This window comes from Lepidochelys olivacea (assembly GCF_965140295.1).
Source record: "Lepidochelys olivacea isolate rLepOli2 genome assembly, chromosome: 7".
In the NCBI taxonomy this organism is placed as follows: Eukaryota; Metazoa; Chordata; order Testudines; family Cheloniidae; genus Lepidochelys; species Lepidochelys olivacea.
Window position 1 is genome coordinate 5748718 of NC_140417.1, and position 20678 is coordinate 5769395.

A 20678-nucleotide genomic window follows, 5' to 3' on the forward strand; every position below is an offset into this window, starting at 1 on the left:
GTCTTGCAAAGATTTACACACCTGTTTAACTCTATGCAGTGTAAATAATCAGATTAAAGTCAATGGGACTAAGCATGTGATTGAGGGCTTGTCTACGTTGCCACTTTCGGTGGTATAAGTTACAGTATGTCGCACGGGGTATGAAAAACACGCCTTTGAGCAGCATAAGGTACTCTGACAAAAGTGTGTCATAAGTTACTCTGACAAAAGCGGTGTGGAGAGTGCTATGTTGGTGGAAGAGCTTCTCCTGCTGACATAGCTACCGGTGCTCATGTTATGTTGATGGGAGAGCTCTCTCCCGTTGGCATAGAGCTGCTACATGAGCAATCTTACAGCGGTGCAGTTGTGTTGGTACGGCTGTGCTGCTGTAAGCTCGCTAATGTAGACGTGGTCTAAGACTTTGCAGGATCAGTGCCTATGATTTTAAATTGGTCATTTTACTTTAACATTTTAATTCACAGGGGAAAAAAAAGACCCTGAATTTTAAAAATATTTTTGGAGTCAGTTTATAGAAGAATTTAATTTTGCAGAACTTATGGTTACTTCCAAGCATATAAAGCTGCTAATAATCAGAAATATTTTTCACCAACGGTTTGTATCTAGGGCTGTCGATTAATCGGAGTTAACTCAGGTGATTAACTCAAAAAATTAATCACGATTTTAAAAATTAATCACGATCAATCACACTGTTAGACAATAGAATACCAATTGAAATTTATTAAATATTTTGGATGTTTTTCTACATTTTCAAATATATTGATTTCTATTACAACACAGAATACAAAGTGTACAGTGCTCATTTGTATTACTATCTTTATTACAAATATTTGCACTGTAAAAATGATATAGTAATTTTCAATTCACCTCATACAAGTACTGTAGTGCAATCTCTTTATCCTGAAAGTGTAACTTACAAATGTAGATTTTTGTTGTTACATAACTGCACTCAAAAACAAAACAATGTAAAACTTTAGAACCTACAAGTCCACTCAGTCCTGCTTCTTGTTCAGCCAATCGCTAAGACAAAAAAGTTTGTTTACATTTACGGGAGATACTGCTGCCTGCTTCTTTACAACGTCACCTGAAAGCGAGAACAGGCGTTCACATGGCTCTTTTGTAGCCGGCATTGCAAGATATTTATGTGCCAGATATGATAAACATTCATATGCCCCTTCATGCTTTGGCCACCATTCCCGAGAACATGCTTCCATGCTGATGATGCTCGTTAAAAAATAATGCGTTAATGAAATTTGTGACAATTCCTTGAAGGAGAATAGTATGTCTCCTGTTCTGTTTTACCTGCAATCTGCCGTATATTTCATGTTATAACAGTCTCAGATGATGACCCAGCAGATTTGTCAAATCTGCAGTAAAAGTGTTCTTAAAATGAACAAATGCAAAGAAAGTACAGTGTGAGATTTCTGAGGATTCATACAGCACCAAAGGTTTAAGAATCGGAAGTGCAATCCAAAATCTGAGAGGATGAGGTGTGGAGCATTCTTTCAGAAGTCTTAAAAGTGCAACACTCCAATGCGGAAACTACAGAACCCAAACCATCGAAAAAGAAAATCAGCCTTCTGCTGGTGGCATCTGACTCAGACGATGAAAATTAACATGCATTGGTCCACACTATTCTGAATCGTTATCGAGCAGAACCTGTAATCAGCATCGACATATGTCCTTGGGAATGGTGGTTGAAGATGCACTAAAGATTCATATGTTCCTTAATCTGGCACGTAAATTTCTTGCAATGCCGGTTACAACAGTGCCATGTGCCTGTTCTCACATTCACGTGACATTGTAAACTAGAAGAGGGCAGCATTATCTCCTGCAAATTGTAGCCGAGTTTGTTTGTCTGAGTGATTGCCTGAAGTAGGACTGAGTGGACTGTAGGCTCTAAAGTTTCACATTGTTTTATTTTTGAATGCAGTTATTTTTTGTACATAATTCTACATTTGTAAGTTAAACTTTCATGATAAAGAGATTGCTCTACAGTACTTGGGAATTGAAAAATACGATTTCTTTTGTTTTTTACAGTGAAAATATCTGTAATAAAAATAAATATAAAGTGAGCCCTGTACTCTTTGTATTCTGTGTTTTAATTAAAATCAATATATCTGAAAAAGTAGAAAACATCCAAAAATATTTAAATAAATTGTATTCTATGATCAACAGTGCAATTAATCATGATTAATTTTTTTAATTGCTTGACCACCCAAGTGAGATCACTTAATTAAAGACCCCTCGGCATTATCTATTAGCTTAGGCAAAAAACGAAGATATTACAAATGAAATGTTGGGCAGTAACATCTGTGAATCAAAAACCAGGGCTCAGCAGTTTTGTGAACAACCAATAATTGGTGCGTGAATAACTGGGAAATAAAACTGAGTAAAAACAAAAGTGACATTGATCTGTTCAAACTATTGTAATTGTGTAGTCTGAGTGGAATGTAAAAAGCAAAACGATATCAATCGAATAAATACAGTCCGTTTTATACATTCGTAGTTATTTTTTAGGATTATTTTAAAAGTTCAGCTTTTTCTGGGTTTTGCCCCTTCAATTTCAGTGTGTCACTGGGCAGTTGGTCAGTGGAGCTGCTGACATAGCTTGAAGCAGTTAAGGATTCTTTAGAATAATTTTGTCTTGCTAGTCATCATTTTAGCTTTAAATCTTTCTCATTAAATGAAGAGAACACTATTTTTCTTGCTGTTGCTGCTTTCTTTTAACCCCAAATAACCCAGAGCGTAGAAAGTTGGCAGCCTGTGTCTTCCTGTGTGTTATGGACAGATGTAAAGTCGTGAAGAATCATAGTCTGGGCGAAGGGACATTCACACAAGTAAATCTACCTAGCTGGAAAAACATAATGCGAAATGTATTGGAGATTAAATGGCACCTTTTAAGGAAAGATTGTTGGGTGACCCTGGTGAAAGGAGTATGTATAAGGTGGGGTGAAGATGAGTTACATACATGGGGTTAGTTTCCTGCTTGTTTCCTATACAGCCTCTATTCCTGGGCGTGACGTGAAGACTTTAAGGTGGGGAGGGAGGCGCCCTGTTTAAGGAAGTCTGGTGAGCGCTGCTGGACGAGCAGCTGGGCAGAAATGACCGATGTTAATCGGACCACAATTTGTGCAGGGGGAGATGTTGGTTACACTTATTTCTAAAATGAGAAACTTGTAGCTGATGAAGACGCTACTCTATCCTCTCTTCAGCCACATACCTCCTCCCATGAGGCTGCCTCTCAGAATTCACTTCTTTGGGAGGGGAGGGGTAGGTGATGTGGACTTTGTTTCTGTAGGAGCTTCACCTCCATCCCTTTTTGCAAAGCAGCGTCTTGATTAGGAATTGTAGGGCTGTGGGAGGAGAACAGCTGCGTTTATTGCCACCAGTGTAAGACCAGACCTAAAAGCGACTGGGGAAGGGACCATCCCGGATCTCCTACCCTACTTATACACCCCTGGTAATGAGGTAGGATCCTAGAACACTGCAGAGGTGAGATTCTGCAGGGTCCCCCTAGGTGCTTGTAGGAAGTTAAGGGGGACCCGAACCCAAGGAAGAAGCTGGCTCTGCGCTGTCAGTGCCCATAGCGGCCGCGGCCCGCTGCCCTGCTGGTTGTGGGCTGGTAACACCTCGGAGCCTCCTTAAGGAGCGGCGCCACCTTAAGAGCCTGCTGACTTTTCTCGTTACATTGTAGCAGCGGAAAGAATGTCGGCGCGGGCCGCGGGTGACGTCAGAGGGGAACAGCGCAGAGCGGCGGCCAGGCAGCGGCGGCGGCGGCCCCGGCACGGCGGAGGAGGAGGCGGCGGCGGCGGCGAGAGCGGCCCCGGCCCCTCCGCCACCACAGCGGCAATGGCGACCGTCGGAGAGCGCAGGTCCCTGCCCAGCCCGGAGGCGATGCTGGGGCAGCCCTGGAGCCACTGGGTCGATGCTGCTAAACTTCACGGAAACGATGGTGAGCAGAGCGCCCCCCCACGTTCCCCGGGGAGGTCGGGAGCGCCCGGGCCAGGGGCCACCCGAGCCGGGCACCGCTCCGGGAGCCCGAGCCCCGGGAGCCTCGGAGGCGACGCGCCGCTGGGGGAAATCTGTGCGAGCCCCGGGGCCGGGACCCTCCTCTCCGGGATGGTGGGCACGCTGCGGGGGGGGGGAATGAATGTGTGTTTCCTGCAACACCCCTGTCTCCGGGATGGATCCTGGGTGCGCTGGTTAGAGGGTCTGTGTGAGCCCGGGGACGGGAAACTCCCCCTCCCCCATCCCTGGGATCTTGGGAGCGCTGGTGGGTGTGCGGGAGAGACACATACCGGTGGGCACCTTGGGCCCGTGCGATCTCGGGTGCACCAGTTGGAGGTGTAAGTAATTCCTAGGGGCCGCTCCTTCCCCCCCGCCCCCCCGGTATTCTGCATAGTCTGATAGAGGAGGTCTGTGTGAGCCTCAGGTGGGGCATCACCCTTTATAGGTACACTGTTGGGGGAACTGTGTGAGCCCTGGGATCCTGCACCTTCCCTCTAGGATCTTGGCTGGACCAGTGGTTGTCTGTACCTCATACCTATAAGTTCCATTCAATGCATCCGATGAAGTGGGCTGTACCCACGAAAGCTCATGCTCTAATAAATTGGTTAGTCTCTAAGGTGCCACAAGTCCTCCTGGGTTTTTTTTGCGGATACAGACTCACACGGCTGCGACTCTGAAACTTCTCATAGCTATGCTGGTTTTTATGGTAGGGAGCGGTATGTGCCAGTCTCACCTGTATATCAGTGTAGGATCACCCACAGTGTTTTGGCAAGTATCCTGGTGGGTGACTGCCTCACCACCGCTCTGTAAGCCCTGTGTAGAGTGATGCCTAACGTGTGGGTGTTCTTTGGGTTTTGTTTTTTAAGGAACAGCATTGGAAGAAAGTTTCAAGGAGTATGGGAAAAATCGAGAAGCGATGCGACTCTGTAGAGAAGGTGAGCATGATTTGTTAATAAGAAACGTGCATGAAGAGGTTTCCCTGCTTGTAATTATGTTGTTAGAACATGCATATGGAGAAAACTCACCAGATCTTGAAGACCACTGTTTTGTACCTAAGGTTCCTCAGTGGAGGTCTTAAGTTTTTAAATGGACTCTTAACCAAAGGCATCATGATAAATCTGGTTGACTTACATTATTCAGACCAGGTTTTTAGTTGGTTAGCATGATGGATGATCTTTGGCCCTAAATAGTCTCTAGCGGGTCATGATATCTTTGGGAGCAGCACCCATAGACCATTCGACAGTATCCTCTGTTTTTTTTTGTTTTTTTTTTTAAATTGAGGTGATCAGTTCTATTTTAGTACTAGAGCACTGATCTACTTTTTTTCCAGGCAAGTCAGTGCCTCATGTTTATTACGTAGGACACTGTTAATACACAGTGGGAGTGGCATACAGACAGCAAGCAGTAGAACAAGGATAAACAGTCTGAACGTGACAAATAGAAATACTGTTTACGGGTGTAGACAAAAGTTGGTGAAGCATATACATTGTCAGTAATTTTGTAACTGGAGATGAAAAAACAGTAATAAGTCTGGTTTTCATGTTTGATTTATTGTCTCAATTCAAAGACACTGTTTACACCAAGGAAATGGCCTCAGAATTTTCTAATGTTGCTAACATTGGTTGAGCTCCATTGGTGGTATTATCATTGGGAAGTGTAGCATATATGAGCCATGGGTGTGTTAAACATTGACTCAATTGGACCTGTTTTGAGTAGTTTATATGACAGTTGAAAATGTCAGTGGTAGCTTACAGCCAGACTACAGTAGGGCTCGGAGCCTTGCTATGGCTGGTATTGTCGACCTGCTATAAGCAACAACTGGAAATTTTATGAGAATTTTGCTGCCAAAGACTGGTTCAAGATCAATAAGCAGCAGCCCTTATAGGAGTTGCATTGGGGTGCATATTATGTGACTCAAAAACACTGGGATCTTTCTGCCATTGTCCCAGTATATGTATGTTTTATAAGTTCATTCCTTCAACACAGGTCTGATAGTTTCATAGGTGCTTAAATAGTATTATTTGTGCCTGCTATACTAAGTGTTTGTGCAAAATATTACAGAAACATCAAAAACCTTTGCAACCTTAACTAATGGAACCCTGGCTCCATCAGTTAAGGCTGATTTTCAAACCTCTTTTTTCCTACCTTCAGTATTAAAATGCAAACCTCTAAGGTTTCTGTATTTTGAAGGTTAACAGTCAGGATGAAATGAGATTCCTCTTTCACTAAAAACTCAGTCATGCAACTTTCCCCCTGAGACTGCATGGAGCCAATTGACTTCAAACTCATGAACAACTTGCAGGATTGGGGCCTAAATTTGAAGGAAACTCATAACATACTATTAGAATTAAAGCGAAAAACAACGTTCTGTCAAGATTCTAAAAGGTCTGTTTATTTTCAGCCCTCTATCTTGGCAATCCATTCAAATTTTAAGCCTGTTTTTGATGGGATTATAATACATATTACCTGGTTCAGAGGGAACCTCTCTTTTCAGAATAAAACAAAAAGAAAAAAATATACTTTTATTAATGCTTTAGTGTTTGTAAAGTTGATGGGCAACAACAAATGCTAGCATGTCCATTTAATCATCCAAAGCGGACGTAGAAAACTTTATAACTAAACCTTTTGGCCAGAGAAAACTTTGCATGCTAGAAAATTTGAACAGGGAAACTTTTGATATGTGCCTGGGCTCCTGGAAACATTGGACCTCTGCACCAAAAACCCATATTCTGTCTTATCTGTTGTATTTCTATGCCTCCCCCCCATCCATTACCAGAGTATCTGAGTGCCTGACAATCTTTCTAATATTTATTCTCACAGCACTCCTAGAAGGTAAGGCAGTGCTATTATCTGAGGCACAGATCCTCAATGGTATTTAGGCACTTAATCCCCTAAGTACCTTTGAGGATCTGGGCCTAAGTGACTTGTCCAAGGTCACACAGGAAGTTTCTGACAGACCTGGGAATTGAATTTGAGACTTGTAAGTCCCAGGTTAGCACCCTAACCACTAGACCATCGTTTCTCTCAGTTGATATCTACTTGTCTCTCAGTCCATGCTGCCATTCCTTTCTCTTCAGTTGACACACTATATACAATCATTTGTTCTCAGATCCTCAAGGACATATACCAAAGATAGAATCTCAGTGGACCCAGTCTATTGTTGCTTTTTAAGATCTGTATCCTTCCATGCTGAGCTTTGAAGCACTGCATGGACTCCAGCAGCTGATATGGAGTGTGAGCCCAAGATCTCAAACAGACTTTTGGATTGGGAGATCTTTGTCTGGTGGGAGTGAAGACTAGACACCATTTAGCTCATAGAGTTGTATTTTAAAGTATTCTGTGTACTGAAATCTTTTCACTACATTCAATATTTTACATGTAAGATTTTGCTGGAAATAATTCAGTACAATTATTTTTATCTACATGGTTTATATGACAGACTGTGCTCCAGTTCATCCACCCAACATCTTATCACCTACTGTCCGTGAACCAACCAGGGACTCAATTCCCCTGCAAACCAGATTCTTGCCATGGGACATAACCACAACATATTGCATTGTATTCACTAGGTACCCTTCAGACACGATGATGCATAAAGCCTAATCCTTTTCATCTACCTTCCCAATATGAACTTGAAATCTCAGTGTAGGGTAACATTCATATTCATCCTTCTTATCATAGATGACTCGTGCCTCCCCATACTGGGAGGGGGCACAATCTAAAGGGAAGGACACGTGACTGCCCCCACGCGTCTTCTCTGCCCAGCGATCCCTCCCCAACCCTGTGACCAGGACAGGACCTCTGACCTCTCCCTGCCCCACCAGAGTTACCTGCGAGTGGGGGAGTCTATCTTTTTTTCCTAATGTGCCCCCCCGCTGCCCCCCCAAGCATGTTTGGCCACTCTCCCTGGCAGCTGGGCCTGGCTGGGGAGCGGGACGGAAGCATTTCTCACACAGTTGAAGCTGGCTACTCCGGCTCGCTGACTCTCTGCAGCGCAGCAGCTGCCTTTGAGAGCCTAGCTGGTGAGGTGGGCCTCCCTGGGCTCAGCTGCCAGGGACAGTGGCCAAATGAGCCAGAAACATGCTGCGGGAGAGAGGGAACTCTGGCTCATTTGGCCCCTATCTCCGGTAGCCGGGCCTGGGCAGGGGGCAGCCCACCACCACCTCCCCAGCTAGGCTCAATCTCAGGCAGCCGCCATGTTGCACAGAGCAGCAACCTGGAGCAGCTGGCGTGAGAAGCAACTAGTCCCTCTCCTTCTGCTTCCCATCCAGGCCCGGTTGCCAGGGACAGAGGCCGAGTGTGCCAGCGGGCAGGGGCTGCGTGGAAGGGACTCCTGTCCGGGAGCGTGCAAGCTGCTTGCACGCACTTGCATGACAAGGGATAGCTGCCAGTAAGCCTGGTGCCTGCCCCAGCGGGCAGGGCTGGGGGTGGTACAGCCACACCAGAGCAGGGGCCTGACATGCTGCTGCTTTTGCCACTGTGGTCCTTGGCCCGGTCATTAGCCCTGGCACTGCTGGTTTCACTCATTGTCGCTAGAGCCCTGCAGCTCCGCAGATATCTGCTGATATAAAGCGGATATAAATTGTGTATCCATGCAAGGAGGGGACCTAATTCATCAAACACATTGTATGGTTCTTATTTGTCATACAGGAGGGCAGGGAGCTAACATGTCTGTAGTATGCATTACATTTTCATTTGACGTCAATGATTCCAAAAAATAAATTAAAGTTGTAGTAAACAAGGCTTGGAAAATCTAGTCATCTGTGGCAAACAAGAAGCTTTCCCAGGAGAATGTCATCAACTTCTTCATAAACTAAAGCTTTTGTTGAGAAAAATGTTACGTTTCTAGCATGTATGGTTGTAAAGAGAATCTTCTAAATGGAGCCAAGCGTAAACCAAAATAGCGTTGTCTTTCCAAGTCTGCAGACAGCTCTAGTGCTGCTGCTCCTGATTTTGACAAGCTGCAGCAAGGTGCAAACTGTTGCTGTTTAGAACCCCTTTAGCAGCAGTGAAACCGACAAGAATTAGGTTGACTTCACTCTGCTGCTGTTCAGCAAAGTTCTAAGCAGCAGCAGTGACCGGCCTGGAAGTTAGTCAGACCACCTCCTCCATATCCACTGTCCATTTTGAAATTTTACAATTTTTTTTTTTTTTTTAACAAAAATAGCAATGGCAAAGAACATACATGTAATAGGGAAACTGATAGTGGTAAACTTACGAGTATCTTTTTGCTGATTTCATTTTAGACAGAACTTTAGTTATTGTAGTGTTTTTAATTTAATTGTAGTAATTACCAATACGAGCACTATGGTGGGTGGGGAGTTGTTAAAGATATCTGCCATTGGCATCCATATAGTGCTTATATGTGCACTAACATTCCTCAATGTATAAAACCCTTCCAAAGTGGTTAGGGGAGAAAATTCTGTTTGGTTATTACATACTTTCAGGTCTTGCCTACCCTGGAATGCTCTGTGGTGACAAAAGAGCTAATGGAATTATGACATCACAAGATCGAAGGCAGAGTAATTGCAAGAGAAAAGACATTTTGGTTAGACAGTTTAACAAAAAACAGACACCAGCAAATAATTTTAATGTCTACTTTAACTTTGATGTCTGATGAACACATTAGGTGCCATACTTTCACCCTGTTCTTTCAATAAATGCATGTGCACACACATTATAGAATCATAGAATCATAGAATATCAGGGTTGGAAGGGACCCCAGAAGGTCATCTAGTCCAACCCCCTGCTCAAAGCAGGACCAATTCCCAGTTAAATCATCCCAGCCAGGGCTTTGTCAAGCCTGACCTTAAAAACCTCCAAGGAAGGAGATTCTACCACCTCCCTAGGTAACGCATTCCAGTGTTTCACCACCCTCTTAGTGGTGACAAGAATACTATGGGAGACGGTGTCAAAAGCTTTGCTAAAGTCAAGAAACAATACATCCACTGCTTTCCCTTCATCCACAGAACCAGTAATCTCATCATAAAAGGCGATTAGATTAGTCAGGCATGACCTTCCCTTGGTGAATCCATGCTGGCTGTTCCTGATCACTTTCCTCTCATGCAAGTGCTTCAGGATTGATTCTTTGAGGACCTGCTCCATGATTTTTCCAGGGACTGAGGTGAGGCTGACTGGCCTGTAGTTCCCAGGATCTTCCTTCTTCCCTTTTTTAAAGATTGGCACTACATTCGCCTTTTTCCAGTCATCCGGGACTTCCCCGGTTCGCCACGAGTTTTCAAAGATAATGGCCAGTGGCTCTGCAATCACAGCCGCCAATTCCTTCAGCACTCTCGGATGCAACTCGTCCGGCCCCATGGACTTGTGCACGTCCAGCTTTTCTAAATAGTCCCTAACCGCCTCTATCTCCACAGAGGGCTGGCCATCTCTTCCGCATTTTGTGATGCCCAGCGCAGCAGTCTGGGAGCTGACCTTGTTAGTGAAAACAGAGGCAAAAAAAGCATTGAGTACATTAGCTTTTTCCACATCCTCTGTCACTAGGTTGCCTCCCTCATTCAGTAAGGGGCCCACACATTCCTTGGCTTTCTTCTTGTTGCCAACATACCTGAAGAAACCCTTCTTGTTACTCTTGACATCTCTGGCTAGCTGCAGCTCCAGGTGCGATTTGGCCCTCCTGATAACATTCCTACATGCCCGAGCAATATTTTTATACTCTTCCCTGGTCATATGTCCAACCTTCCACTTCTTGTAAGCTTCTTTTTTATGTTTAAGATCCGCTAGGATTTCACCATTAAGCCAAGCTGGTCGCCTGCCATATTTACTATTCTTTCGACTCATCGGGATGGTTTGTCCCTGTAACCTCAACAGGGATTCCTTGAAATACAGCCAGCTCTCCTGGACTCCTTTCCCCTTCAAGTTAGTCCCCCAGGGGATCCTGGCCATCCGTTCCCTGAGGGAGTCGAAGTCTGCTTTCCTGAAGTCCAGGGTTATACATGTGAGGCTCCCCTTCCCCCAGAACTCCACCAGAGAAAAAGAGAGAAGACCAGGCTTGACACGCTTGATATTTTGAAGAGAAAAAACATACCTGGAAAAAGAACCGTTTTAGGCGTTCTCTCCACATTCTGTTGATAGGGTGGTCCCTAGGTGCCTTTTTCAGTGGTTCACAGTGGTTAACAGATGACCTGCAACAAAAGAAGTGTAAGGGAAGACAGCATTTGTGGTCGAAGTCTTGGGCTGAATAGGATGTCTTGGAAAGAATTTTTGAATTCTTATGCCATGGTTGAAGAAGAAGTTCTTTGTCTCCATTATAGCATCCACAAAGTCTGTCAGTGGATTTGTTTCTAACTGACTGGGGGTGGGGGGAGGCATAGCTCAGTGGTTTGAGCATTGGCCTGCTAAACCCAGGGTTGTGAGTTCAATCCTTGAGGGGGCCATTTAGGGATCTAAGGCAAAAAAAATTAAGGTGAGGCTTGACAAAGCCCTGGCTGGGATGATATCATAGAATCATAGAATATCAGGGTTGGAAGGAACCTCAGGAGGTCATCTTGTCCAATCCCCTGCTGAAAGCAGGACCAATCCCCAATTAAATCATCCCAACCATGGTTTTGTCAAGCCTGACCTTAAAAACTTCTAAGGAAGGAGATTCCACCACCTCCCTAGGTAACACATTCCAGAGTTTCACCACCCTCCTAGTGAAAAAGTTTTTCCTAATATCCAACCTAAACCTCCCCCACTGCAACTTGAGACCATTAGTCCTCGTTCTATCATCTGCTACCACTGAGAACAGTCTAGATCCATCCTCTTTGGAACCCCCTTTCAGGTAGTTGAAAGCAGCTGTCAAATCCCCCTCATTCTTCTCTTCCGCAGACTAAACAATCCCAGTTCCCTCAACCTCTCCTCATAACTCATGTGTTCCAGTCCCCATATCATTTTTGTTGCCCTCCGCTGGACTCTTTCCAATTTTTCCACATCCTTCTTGTAGTGTGGGGCCCAAAACTGGACACAGAACTCCAAATGAGGCCTCACCAATGTTGAATAGAGGGGAACGATCACGTCCCTCGATCTGCTGGCAGTGCCCCTACTTATACATCCGAAAATGCCATTGGCCTTCTTGGCAACAAGGGCACACTGTTGACTCATATCCAGCTTCTCATCCACTGTAACCCGTAGGTCCTTTTCTGCAGAACTGCTGCCTAGCTGTTCGGTCCCTAGTCTGTAGCAGTGCATTGGATTCTTCTGTCCTAAGTGCAGGTCTCTGCACTTATCCTTGTTGAACCTCATCAGATTTCTTTTGGCCCAGTCCTCTAATTTCTCTAGGTCCCTCTGTATCCTATCCCTACCCTCCAGCGTATTTACCTCTCCTCCCAGTTTAGTGTCATCTGCAAACTTGCTGAGGGTGCAATCCACACCATCCTCCAGTTCATTAATGAAAATATTGAACAAAATTGGCCCGAGGACCGTTCCTTGGGGCACTCCACTTGATACAGGCTGCCAACTAGAGATGGAGCCATTGATCACTACCCGTTGAGCCCGATGATCTAGCCAGCTTTCCATCCACCTTATAGTGCATTCATCCAGCCCATACTTCTTTAACTTTCTGGTAAAATACTGTGGGAGACAGTGTCAAAAGCTTTGCTAAAGTCAAGGAACAACACGTCCACCGCTTTCCCCACATCCACAGAACCAGTTATCTCGTCATAGAAGGCAATTAAATTAGTCAGGCATGACTTGCCCTTGGTGAATCCATGCTGACTGTTCCTGATCACTTTCCTCTCCTTTAAGTGCTTCAGAATTGATTCCTTGAGGACCTGCTCCATGATTTTTCCAGGGACTGAGTTGAGGCTGACTGGCCTATAGTTCCCTGGATCCTCCTCCTTCCCTTTTTTAGAGATGGGCACTACATTAGCCTTTTTCCAGTCATCCGGGACCTCCCTCGATCACCACGAGTTTTCAAAGATAATGGCCAATTTAGTTGGGGATTGGCCCTGCTTTGAGCAGGGGGTTGGACTAGATGACCTCCTGAGGTCCCTTCCAACCCTGATATTCTATGAGTCTATGATTGAACTCAGTGACTGATTAGAGTCCCTACTATCATGAGGAAATTTCTGATTACTTTGTGGACAAAATTGAGTAGATTCAGCTGTCTGCTTGGTGGCAGTAGAGTCAGATCTGAGGGGGACAAATGTTAGGTCTTATTGGATTGAGTTTAAGCCAATAACGCTCACTGACATAGTGCTGGGAATACTCATGTCACAACTTGTCCACTGAATCTATGTTCTTCCAGTCTGGTAATACCAGTGGAAAAGTACCAAGTCCTTACGAGTGGAGATTAACTCCTCCCTTGGGAAGGACTGGATGCCATTTTTATTTAGACCTTGTCTTCACTAGAAAATTAAAACACAGTCCTGAGGAATCATATCCACTAATATGACTTTGCAATTAGCGTAGACAGGGACAAGTTTTGTTTAATATGTCAGCTGTCTGTGATTAAACTCTACTGGTGCTATAGGTTTAATCATTGCCAGCTGACAAGATGTTAAACACAACTTGTTGCTATCTGTATCCACTTCAAAGTCATGTTTAACACCATGCTAGTTAACATGATTCCACAAGGTTATTCTAAAGCTACCTAATTTTCTAGTGAAGACAAGCCCATGAAGAAGTTATGATGTCACATTTGCTCAAGAAGTCAACACTCACAATACGGCTAACTGTTGTCCAATATTGAATCTTGTATTTCTGTTTAATAATATAGAGAAGGTTGTGGCAAAACAACTCTAGAATACCTAGTTGCTTCAGATCTCCTTGTCAATCAGGGTACAGATGTGGATATAAGAGAACTGCATTGGTACCACTGGTAGATGGGTGTCCTTTCTGATGGGTGTCCTGTCTTTCTATCAGCAGCTTGCAGTACTGTTCCCCGTCAGGTGTTGCTGAATCACCTGTATACTTCAGTGGAAGTGGATGGTGCTGCCTTGGGTGGCACTATTTGGTGCTTTGAAGAGCATTCCTAGAAGGTGGTTGAGGCAGTTGCACTTCCCTAAAGGTGCTGTCATGTGAAGTTCAATAGGACTTTCTGTATATATGGGGCTGCTAGGAGGGTGAGTTAAAGGGTATTAGTTGCAGTGCTTTCAGTGTGCTTAGGACACTTTTATGTCACCTGATCCAACTGGTGTATGTGTACACTGCAGTTAGACCCCCGCAGCCGCCCAAGCCCTCTGAGCCCAAGTCAGCTGGCGAAGGCCAGCTGCGGGTTTTTAATTGCAGTGTAAACATACCCATAGTCCAGACTCTGAAGCTCAATCCAAACGAGACTGGGACAATATTAGCAGGTTGGAGGAAAAACTGGATGATATGGTTCTGATTAGGAAGCCCAAGCAAAAAGTTAAGTTTTATTTAGTTGAGTGTTGAGATGAGTTGGTTTCAAATTCTTTTGAGGGCTTTTTGGTGGAGCTGCTGGGTTGAGATTATTTTTGTTTTGTTAAATCATGTCAAAGGTGCCAGATAGGCCCTTGTTTGCAAATAATTTTTGTATATTTTTATTACATTGAAATAAACTACCTGAGCAAAAAGGCACAACAGTCTTAAAAACAGCTTTTGCAAGTCACATTTAATATTTTATTAGGAAAATTTCCTCTGCATATCTCATTTTATGTTAACAGAATATTAAGATTCAGACATCATACAAAGTGTTTCAAGGGCCTGTGAGTCTTTTGGATATAATAAAACAGTTACAGGTGGACTGTAAAGGTGAGTTATGGTGCTTTAAAAATCATAAGTGTTTCTGTTAAACAGTTTGAAAAATCTTGTGTTCAGAGATGATACTTATAAGGTTGTCTACAGTGTTCACTTTCATTCTCTCCATCCCTGTTTTTCTTATTTGAAACCCAGGATTTGATTACGACGTTACAATTATTGCAGAAGAGATGATTGTGGTGCTACAAAGAGAATGTCATGTTAGATTGTAAGCGAGGACTGTGTCTTCCTTTCTGTTTGGGTAACACTCAGCATGTTCTGGGGGCACCATAATAATATCAGCCTGATCTTGCAAGATATCTAGTGCCTCTGTGGGAATCGAGGACACTGAGTACCTCAAACCCTATAAGGAGCAAGAGCGATAAGTGCTTAAATTCTCTTTCATACACGTGATCATCAAAAAAGTCACCATTAGCTAACAGTTCCCACAAAGTGGTATTTGGAAATTAGCACAGATTTTCCTTATACTTAGAATAACCAATAATCCTTGGCAAATGTTGCCTTTTCAGTGGCTTCTGCTGTATTCTTAAACAACAATAAAAGCTCAGGCAAAGGAGAACGGTATTGAAATATAGTGTTCCTGCAACAATTTATATCATCATCAAACATGTAAACAATGCAGAAAAATGTCATCTCAATCAAAAGTTATCCTAAAATTGCCATCTTCAAAAATGATTTTGAAAGCTATTTCTTTCATTGTAATGCACCTAGGAAAGAAGATGCACATAGTGATTTCTATTTGTCTCCTCTGTACACACATGCCTGTGGCGGTAATGGCCAAAGTGCAGGCTTGGGCCAGATCTGACATTTATCACTTAACAAGTTACCATGCAGCCAAACTCAGAACACAACCCAGCTCCTGAAATGCTCAAATGTATGGTTTTTGGTATAGTACCTAAACCAAAGTGTAACAGCTCAGTATACAATCTCTCATTTTGGTGTGTTTGTCATAGGTTAATAGGAACAAAGATACACTTGGGATAAGGAAGAAATAATGAAGATGGGAGTGGTAGGTTTTAGGCAAAGAATCAGAGGATTGAGGGCAGCACAGTGTATCAGTGGAAGTGCGTGTGAAGGAGTCTGGAGAATTGTAGTTTAGAACCTAAAATCTATAATGACTACATATGGGGAAAGTTTTATCATCCCCAAAGCATAGATATATTTGATTCATAATCATCACCTTTTCTTCTAGTTGTCCAAATGTTCTCTTTATTTGCAAGATGCTAAAAATCATACTTCCTTTTTGAATGGAAGACGAGCTATAGCTACTATGGAAGGTGCCAGTATGTACGAAGCCCTCTTTGCTGTTTCTCAGTGCTTTTGCAGTGGGGTAGGGGACAGCACAAGGAACGGGTGCAGCAAATTAATATTTATATGTTGCAAGATTTCTACAACATATACTAAAACCTGGTAAAGTGAGTTCACTCTCTAGTGTAGAACAGCAGAAATGAACGTACAAGGGCCGGGGAGTTTTATTGCAGTCGTCAATATTTCCCTCTGCTGGAAGGCTTTTAAATCTAAAGTTATCCTGGTAGCTGAATTGTGTGAATCATGTGCCCCCCCACCAGTTTCCCTCTCCCATTCCCCGCAAAAAAAAGTATTTAATGGTTGCAGCAGTATTGTACAACAGGACCGTATGGCATAATGGATTGTCAATGAAAATTCTGGATAACTATCTCCGAGTTACAAATCAGAAATATCTAATTCGAATTCTGTTTGGTATGTGTGAAATGAGCTATAAGTCTTAATATGTTTCCTAATGGGAAAGACCCATGTTATAAAAGTACTTTGTTACCCATTTGTATTCTTGAGGATAGCTTCAGCTGACACTATAGATAACGAACTGTCCTCTCAGCCCTTGATTATAATCCTACCAAAACAGAGTTGAAGCAGAGCATTGTGTAGGAAGACTTGGACTGCTAACCTGTTGGGTATGCCTTTTTCTGGGAATAGAAAGAACTTCATTTTTGTGTATCAGGTACCTTTCACCAGCTACATTTATATTAAGAAATGTGTTATTTTTTTAATGGCTTTAATAATAATACTTATACTTTGATTTTGTAGAGTCTGTGCTAAGTATTGTGACATTTTAAAAACTCAGTGTTTGAACAATTTTGAATGGTAGGTGCTGGGAGCGTTTGTTGGACTAACTTCTGTGGCACTCTGGAATGGCAGATCAAAAATACTATGCCAACTTCTGTTAAAATAAAAAATGGAAGTTTACAATGAGTCAAACATGAAAAATGAATAATTCAGTCAATACTGTAGCCATGTTTGTTTTTTTATGTCAAATGCAATTTATTTGCTGTTGCTCAGACTCCGTTTTCATTATGCCACAGTTTTTTGTACTGATAATCTGTAAATTACATAAGAGAAGTTGTCAGTGGGGAAATGGGAGGTCTGGCAGTTGAGTAAGGGATATATGGGGTTTTGAGGCCTGGTCCTGCACCATAGAAGTCCTAGGGAGTTTTGCCATTGACTTCAGCGAGCATGCATGATCAAGCCCCTGGGTAGGTGTGATAGGTGGTTTGAGATTGTGGGTCAAACTCGTTAGCTAGAACTTTGTGATCAAACGATGAGCAGTGAACAATGATATTAACGGTGATGATACTTATATTGTCATCTCTAGGTTTCACAGCAATCAGCGCACTGAAATATGTCGTCCTGTTGACACCTCAGAGCTATTGTTACATGTACAGAAACAGAACCTGAATCAGTTTGTATTCATATAAGGTTATTTTCCGAACCATGAGGCTAGATATCTTTTTTAAAAAATTTAAAGTTTTAAATTCTGCAACATAGTTCTGTGGCAAGGGAAGGACTTTGCAACAAGTGGTCTGGTTATGAATCTGAAAATTCACTGAGCCCTGCTATAACACTTTTCAAGGAGTGTCAATTTTGAGGCAGACATAACTTTATATTGTATAGCTAGCTTTATCTTTACAGATAGCAACATCATCGGTGAATAGAAAGTGTACAAATGGGAAGTCACCACATTTCAGTGGCTAACAAGCAGTGGTAGTCTTGGTTGGTAGTAATTTATAAATGGATCAGAAAAAGTAGAGGAAATATTAGAATTAATTTATATCAAAGTGTTTATATATAATTTATATCTGCTCAGTGTTGGAGTGTTTGTTTTTTATTGTTAATTTTCAACAATTATAAGTATGTATCAAAAGGCAACTTAGTGAGATTGAAGCATTGTTTAATTGAAATTGCTCAAGGCAATTCATAGTTACTTTCCAAGTTGAAGAGACTAACACTTTGGATCCGCTCTGAGTTATTCTCCTTATTAGGGAAAGGCCAGGGTACCATTTATGTTCATCTTTCATAGCGGGTATTGTTGTAAATGAACTTACCAGGGAAAAGATGGGTGACTTTTTGTTGTTGTTGAAGTAGTTGAACTATAAAACTAGACCAAATGTTGTTGTTCCCCTTTAAAACAGATCCACTTGAGTTAGGAATACTAACTCAAATTCCCTAATTCAGGGGCTCTGCAAAGGAGGACAAATGGCTACATTTTTGACAGGATATTTCAATATGGCAGAAAATATTCCAGTCATCCAGTTTCAATACATATTAGATTAATATGGACATCCACAAAGTAAAACAATTCTGGAAAGCAGCTCTCAGATTAATTAATTTTATTTCACTTTTACCAGAAAGTCTTAAAATTGTCTCTTTCTTCCTTACAATTGAGCTATTCTGAAATGCACTAAAGGAGTTAAACTGGCCTCCATGCAAGTAGTATGCTTCAATGTGACCATGACCTTGTTAGGGCCTCTAGGTGCTATCAGAACACAAGTAATAAAATGTATTAACAGAATACATATAAATAATTTTTGCTTTCAGTAAGTTTCTTTTTAGCTGTTCTGTTTTTTTGAAATACAGGATCTGTTCTTCAGAGTGAAATATTTAAACTGAAATGCACTCCTTCATTAAGATAGACTGAAGGCAGCCTCTTCTTGCTGGTACTGAATGGAAATATTTGGGAGGAGAGGCTTAAATGAATTTCCAGTCAGAATGCTTTGATTTCATGAAGGTAGTTTCAGGAAGAATTTCATAAACCATTTCCCTAATGCTTGTTCTGTTTTAATGCTTGTTAAACAAGACACATTCAACCAAAGCAACCATTTATAAGTCATTCCTATTAAGTGACGTCTACTGTATACTGTGTTCAGTATTTTGAGGAAAAAAATATAGGCAACATTCAGTGTGTAAATACATCTATATATATCTCTCTCACTTGGAAGTCAATGCAGTCCATGTTAATCCATCTGATTGCAGAGTTCGGCCCTAAACATTTTGTTTTATTTGTAGCTAAATTATTGGAGTGATGCATTTATTTCTAATTATGATATTGTCTAAAATATATCTGATCAATATAATTTTGATTTGAGTAAATATTGCTTTAGTATGTAGGCTGGATAAAGGGCCCTCAGAATATATATTTGTTTATCCTATAGAAATGGATTTAAATGGAAGAAATTTCTTTAAAATACAGTAGCTGACTATGTCAGTCAGCTGTCTGATTTGTCATGGTGACTCAAACAGGGCCTATGCTAGAACTTTCAGAGGAAGAGGAGGAACTCCAAAAGCACGTGACCTGTTGTGGAATATTGTGGGGAAAATTTCTTCTGACTCCATGCGGTAATCAGCTTTGGTCATGAAGTGTGAATATCGGTGCCCCTTTATTTTTATGTAACAGAAGAATATCTGCAGTTGCATTTTATGATCTGATTTTAGTGATCTCGAAAAGTTCTCTATCAATAGAACAGGAACAGCGCAGAAAGACAGACTTCTCCGCACTGCTCTACCAATGTACCTCACCTATGACCTGCAGATCACCTCTGGAGTAGAAAGGGGATAGTTGTCTCTGTAATAATTTAATTCCTTGCCTTACTGCTGGCACTGTCAATAAAGGTACCACAGATGATTTTTGTGACGCAGAGACATACGTATCCACTGGGTAATAGACCAGCATCATTTACAGGCTACTTGAATATCCTTAGATTAAAATACGGAGACTTGATAGTGAGACACATAATTATGGGTTTTATTGATCATTTAGAGATATTTTTGAATCTAAACTAAAACAGTTCCTGCTCTCCTAAGAATAGTGTTGAAGGGATATGGACTGCAGGAAATGATTGTATCATCTTTTCCTCGCAATAGTGTAGTGTGGCTGTATAGCAACACTGCTTTTGACAGAAGCATTTTGCAGTGGCCACATTATTGCTGTGGTCATAAGCCATGTTTTCTGGGACTCTTAAAGAATCTAACTTAAAATGCTCAGCACTGTTGCTGGAAACAAAAGCTTATGAGTAATTTCCAAATATGAAACATTGCATTGTGGGACAGAATTCAGAAGACTGGCTGAACAAGTTCAACTGCGGTGATTTTGACTTCTTGCCTGCATTGGAGAGAAACCATTATAGATTGCACTTGTCTTCAGGCAGATTTGAGCTAAGGACCTCAACCTAGATGCTGTAACCGATGCCAAAATGCATGCACATACAATAGCTATGCCAGGCAAAGCATTCTGTAGAGGTTGTTGTAAATTTAAGTTGCGTAATTCAAGCAATGACTTGCTGTAGTTATCTTTTGTCTAGCGAACAGAGCGTACATTGTTTTCAATAATATTGTGTGGCAGTAAGTTCCACAAGTTCATACTTCAGAAATATGCTTACTTTTCCATGTTACATTGGACACAGTCAGTCAGAGCATCTTGTTGTCCTTTGCAATGTGATTCATGATCTTTATATACCCATATAATACCTCCTCTTGAACTTCCTTAAAAATTGAGGCCCTAATCCTGCAATGTTATGTGTTCAGGAAACTGGCACTCACCCAGAGACCCAGTGAAATCTAGGGAGCTCTGTAGGACTCCACTTGCATGACTCACCTCTCAGGATCGAGGACTAGGTGTTCCTAATCCACTTTAATCTGCATAT

General features: G+C 42.2%; 1 protein-coding gene across 1 annotated transcript in view; it reads left to right on the forward strand.

The window, feature by feature from the left end:
- The window catches only part of LOC311524204 (ataxin-7-like), a gene marked incomplete at its 3' end in the record, with an annotated part of 71353 nt that overhangs the window by 21497 nt on the left and 29178 nt on the right, over positions 1 to 20678 (forward strand). The window contains exons 3-4 of the mRNA XM_084635084.1: positions 3695 to 3952; positions 4875 to 4943. Of these exons, the coding sequence (XP_084491210.1) occupies positions 3706 to 3952; positions 4875 to 4943 (316 nt within the window). The 5' untranslated portion in view covers positions 3695 to 3705. The remainder of the gene's footprint in view (positions 1 to 3694; positions 3953 to 4874; positions 4944 to 20678) is intronic.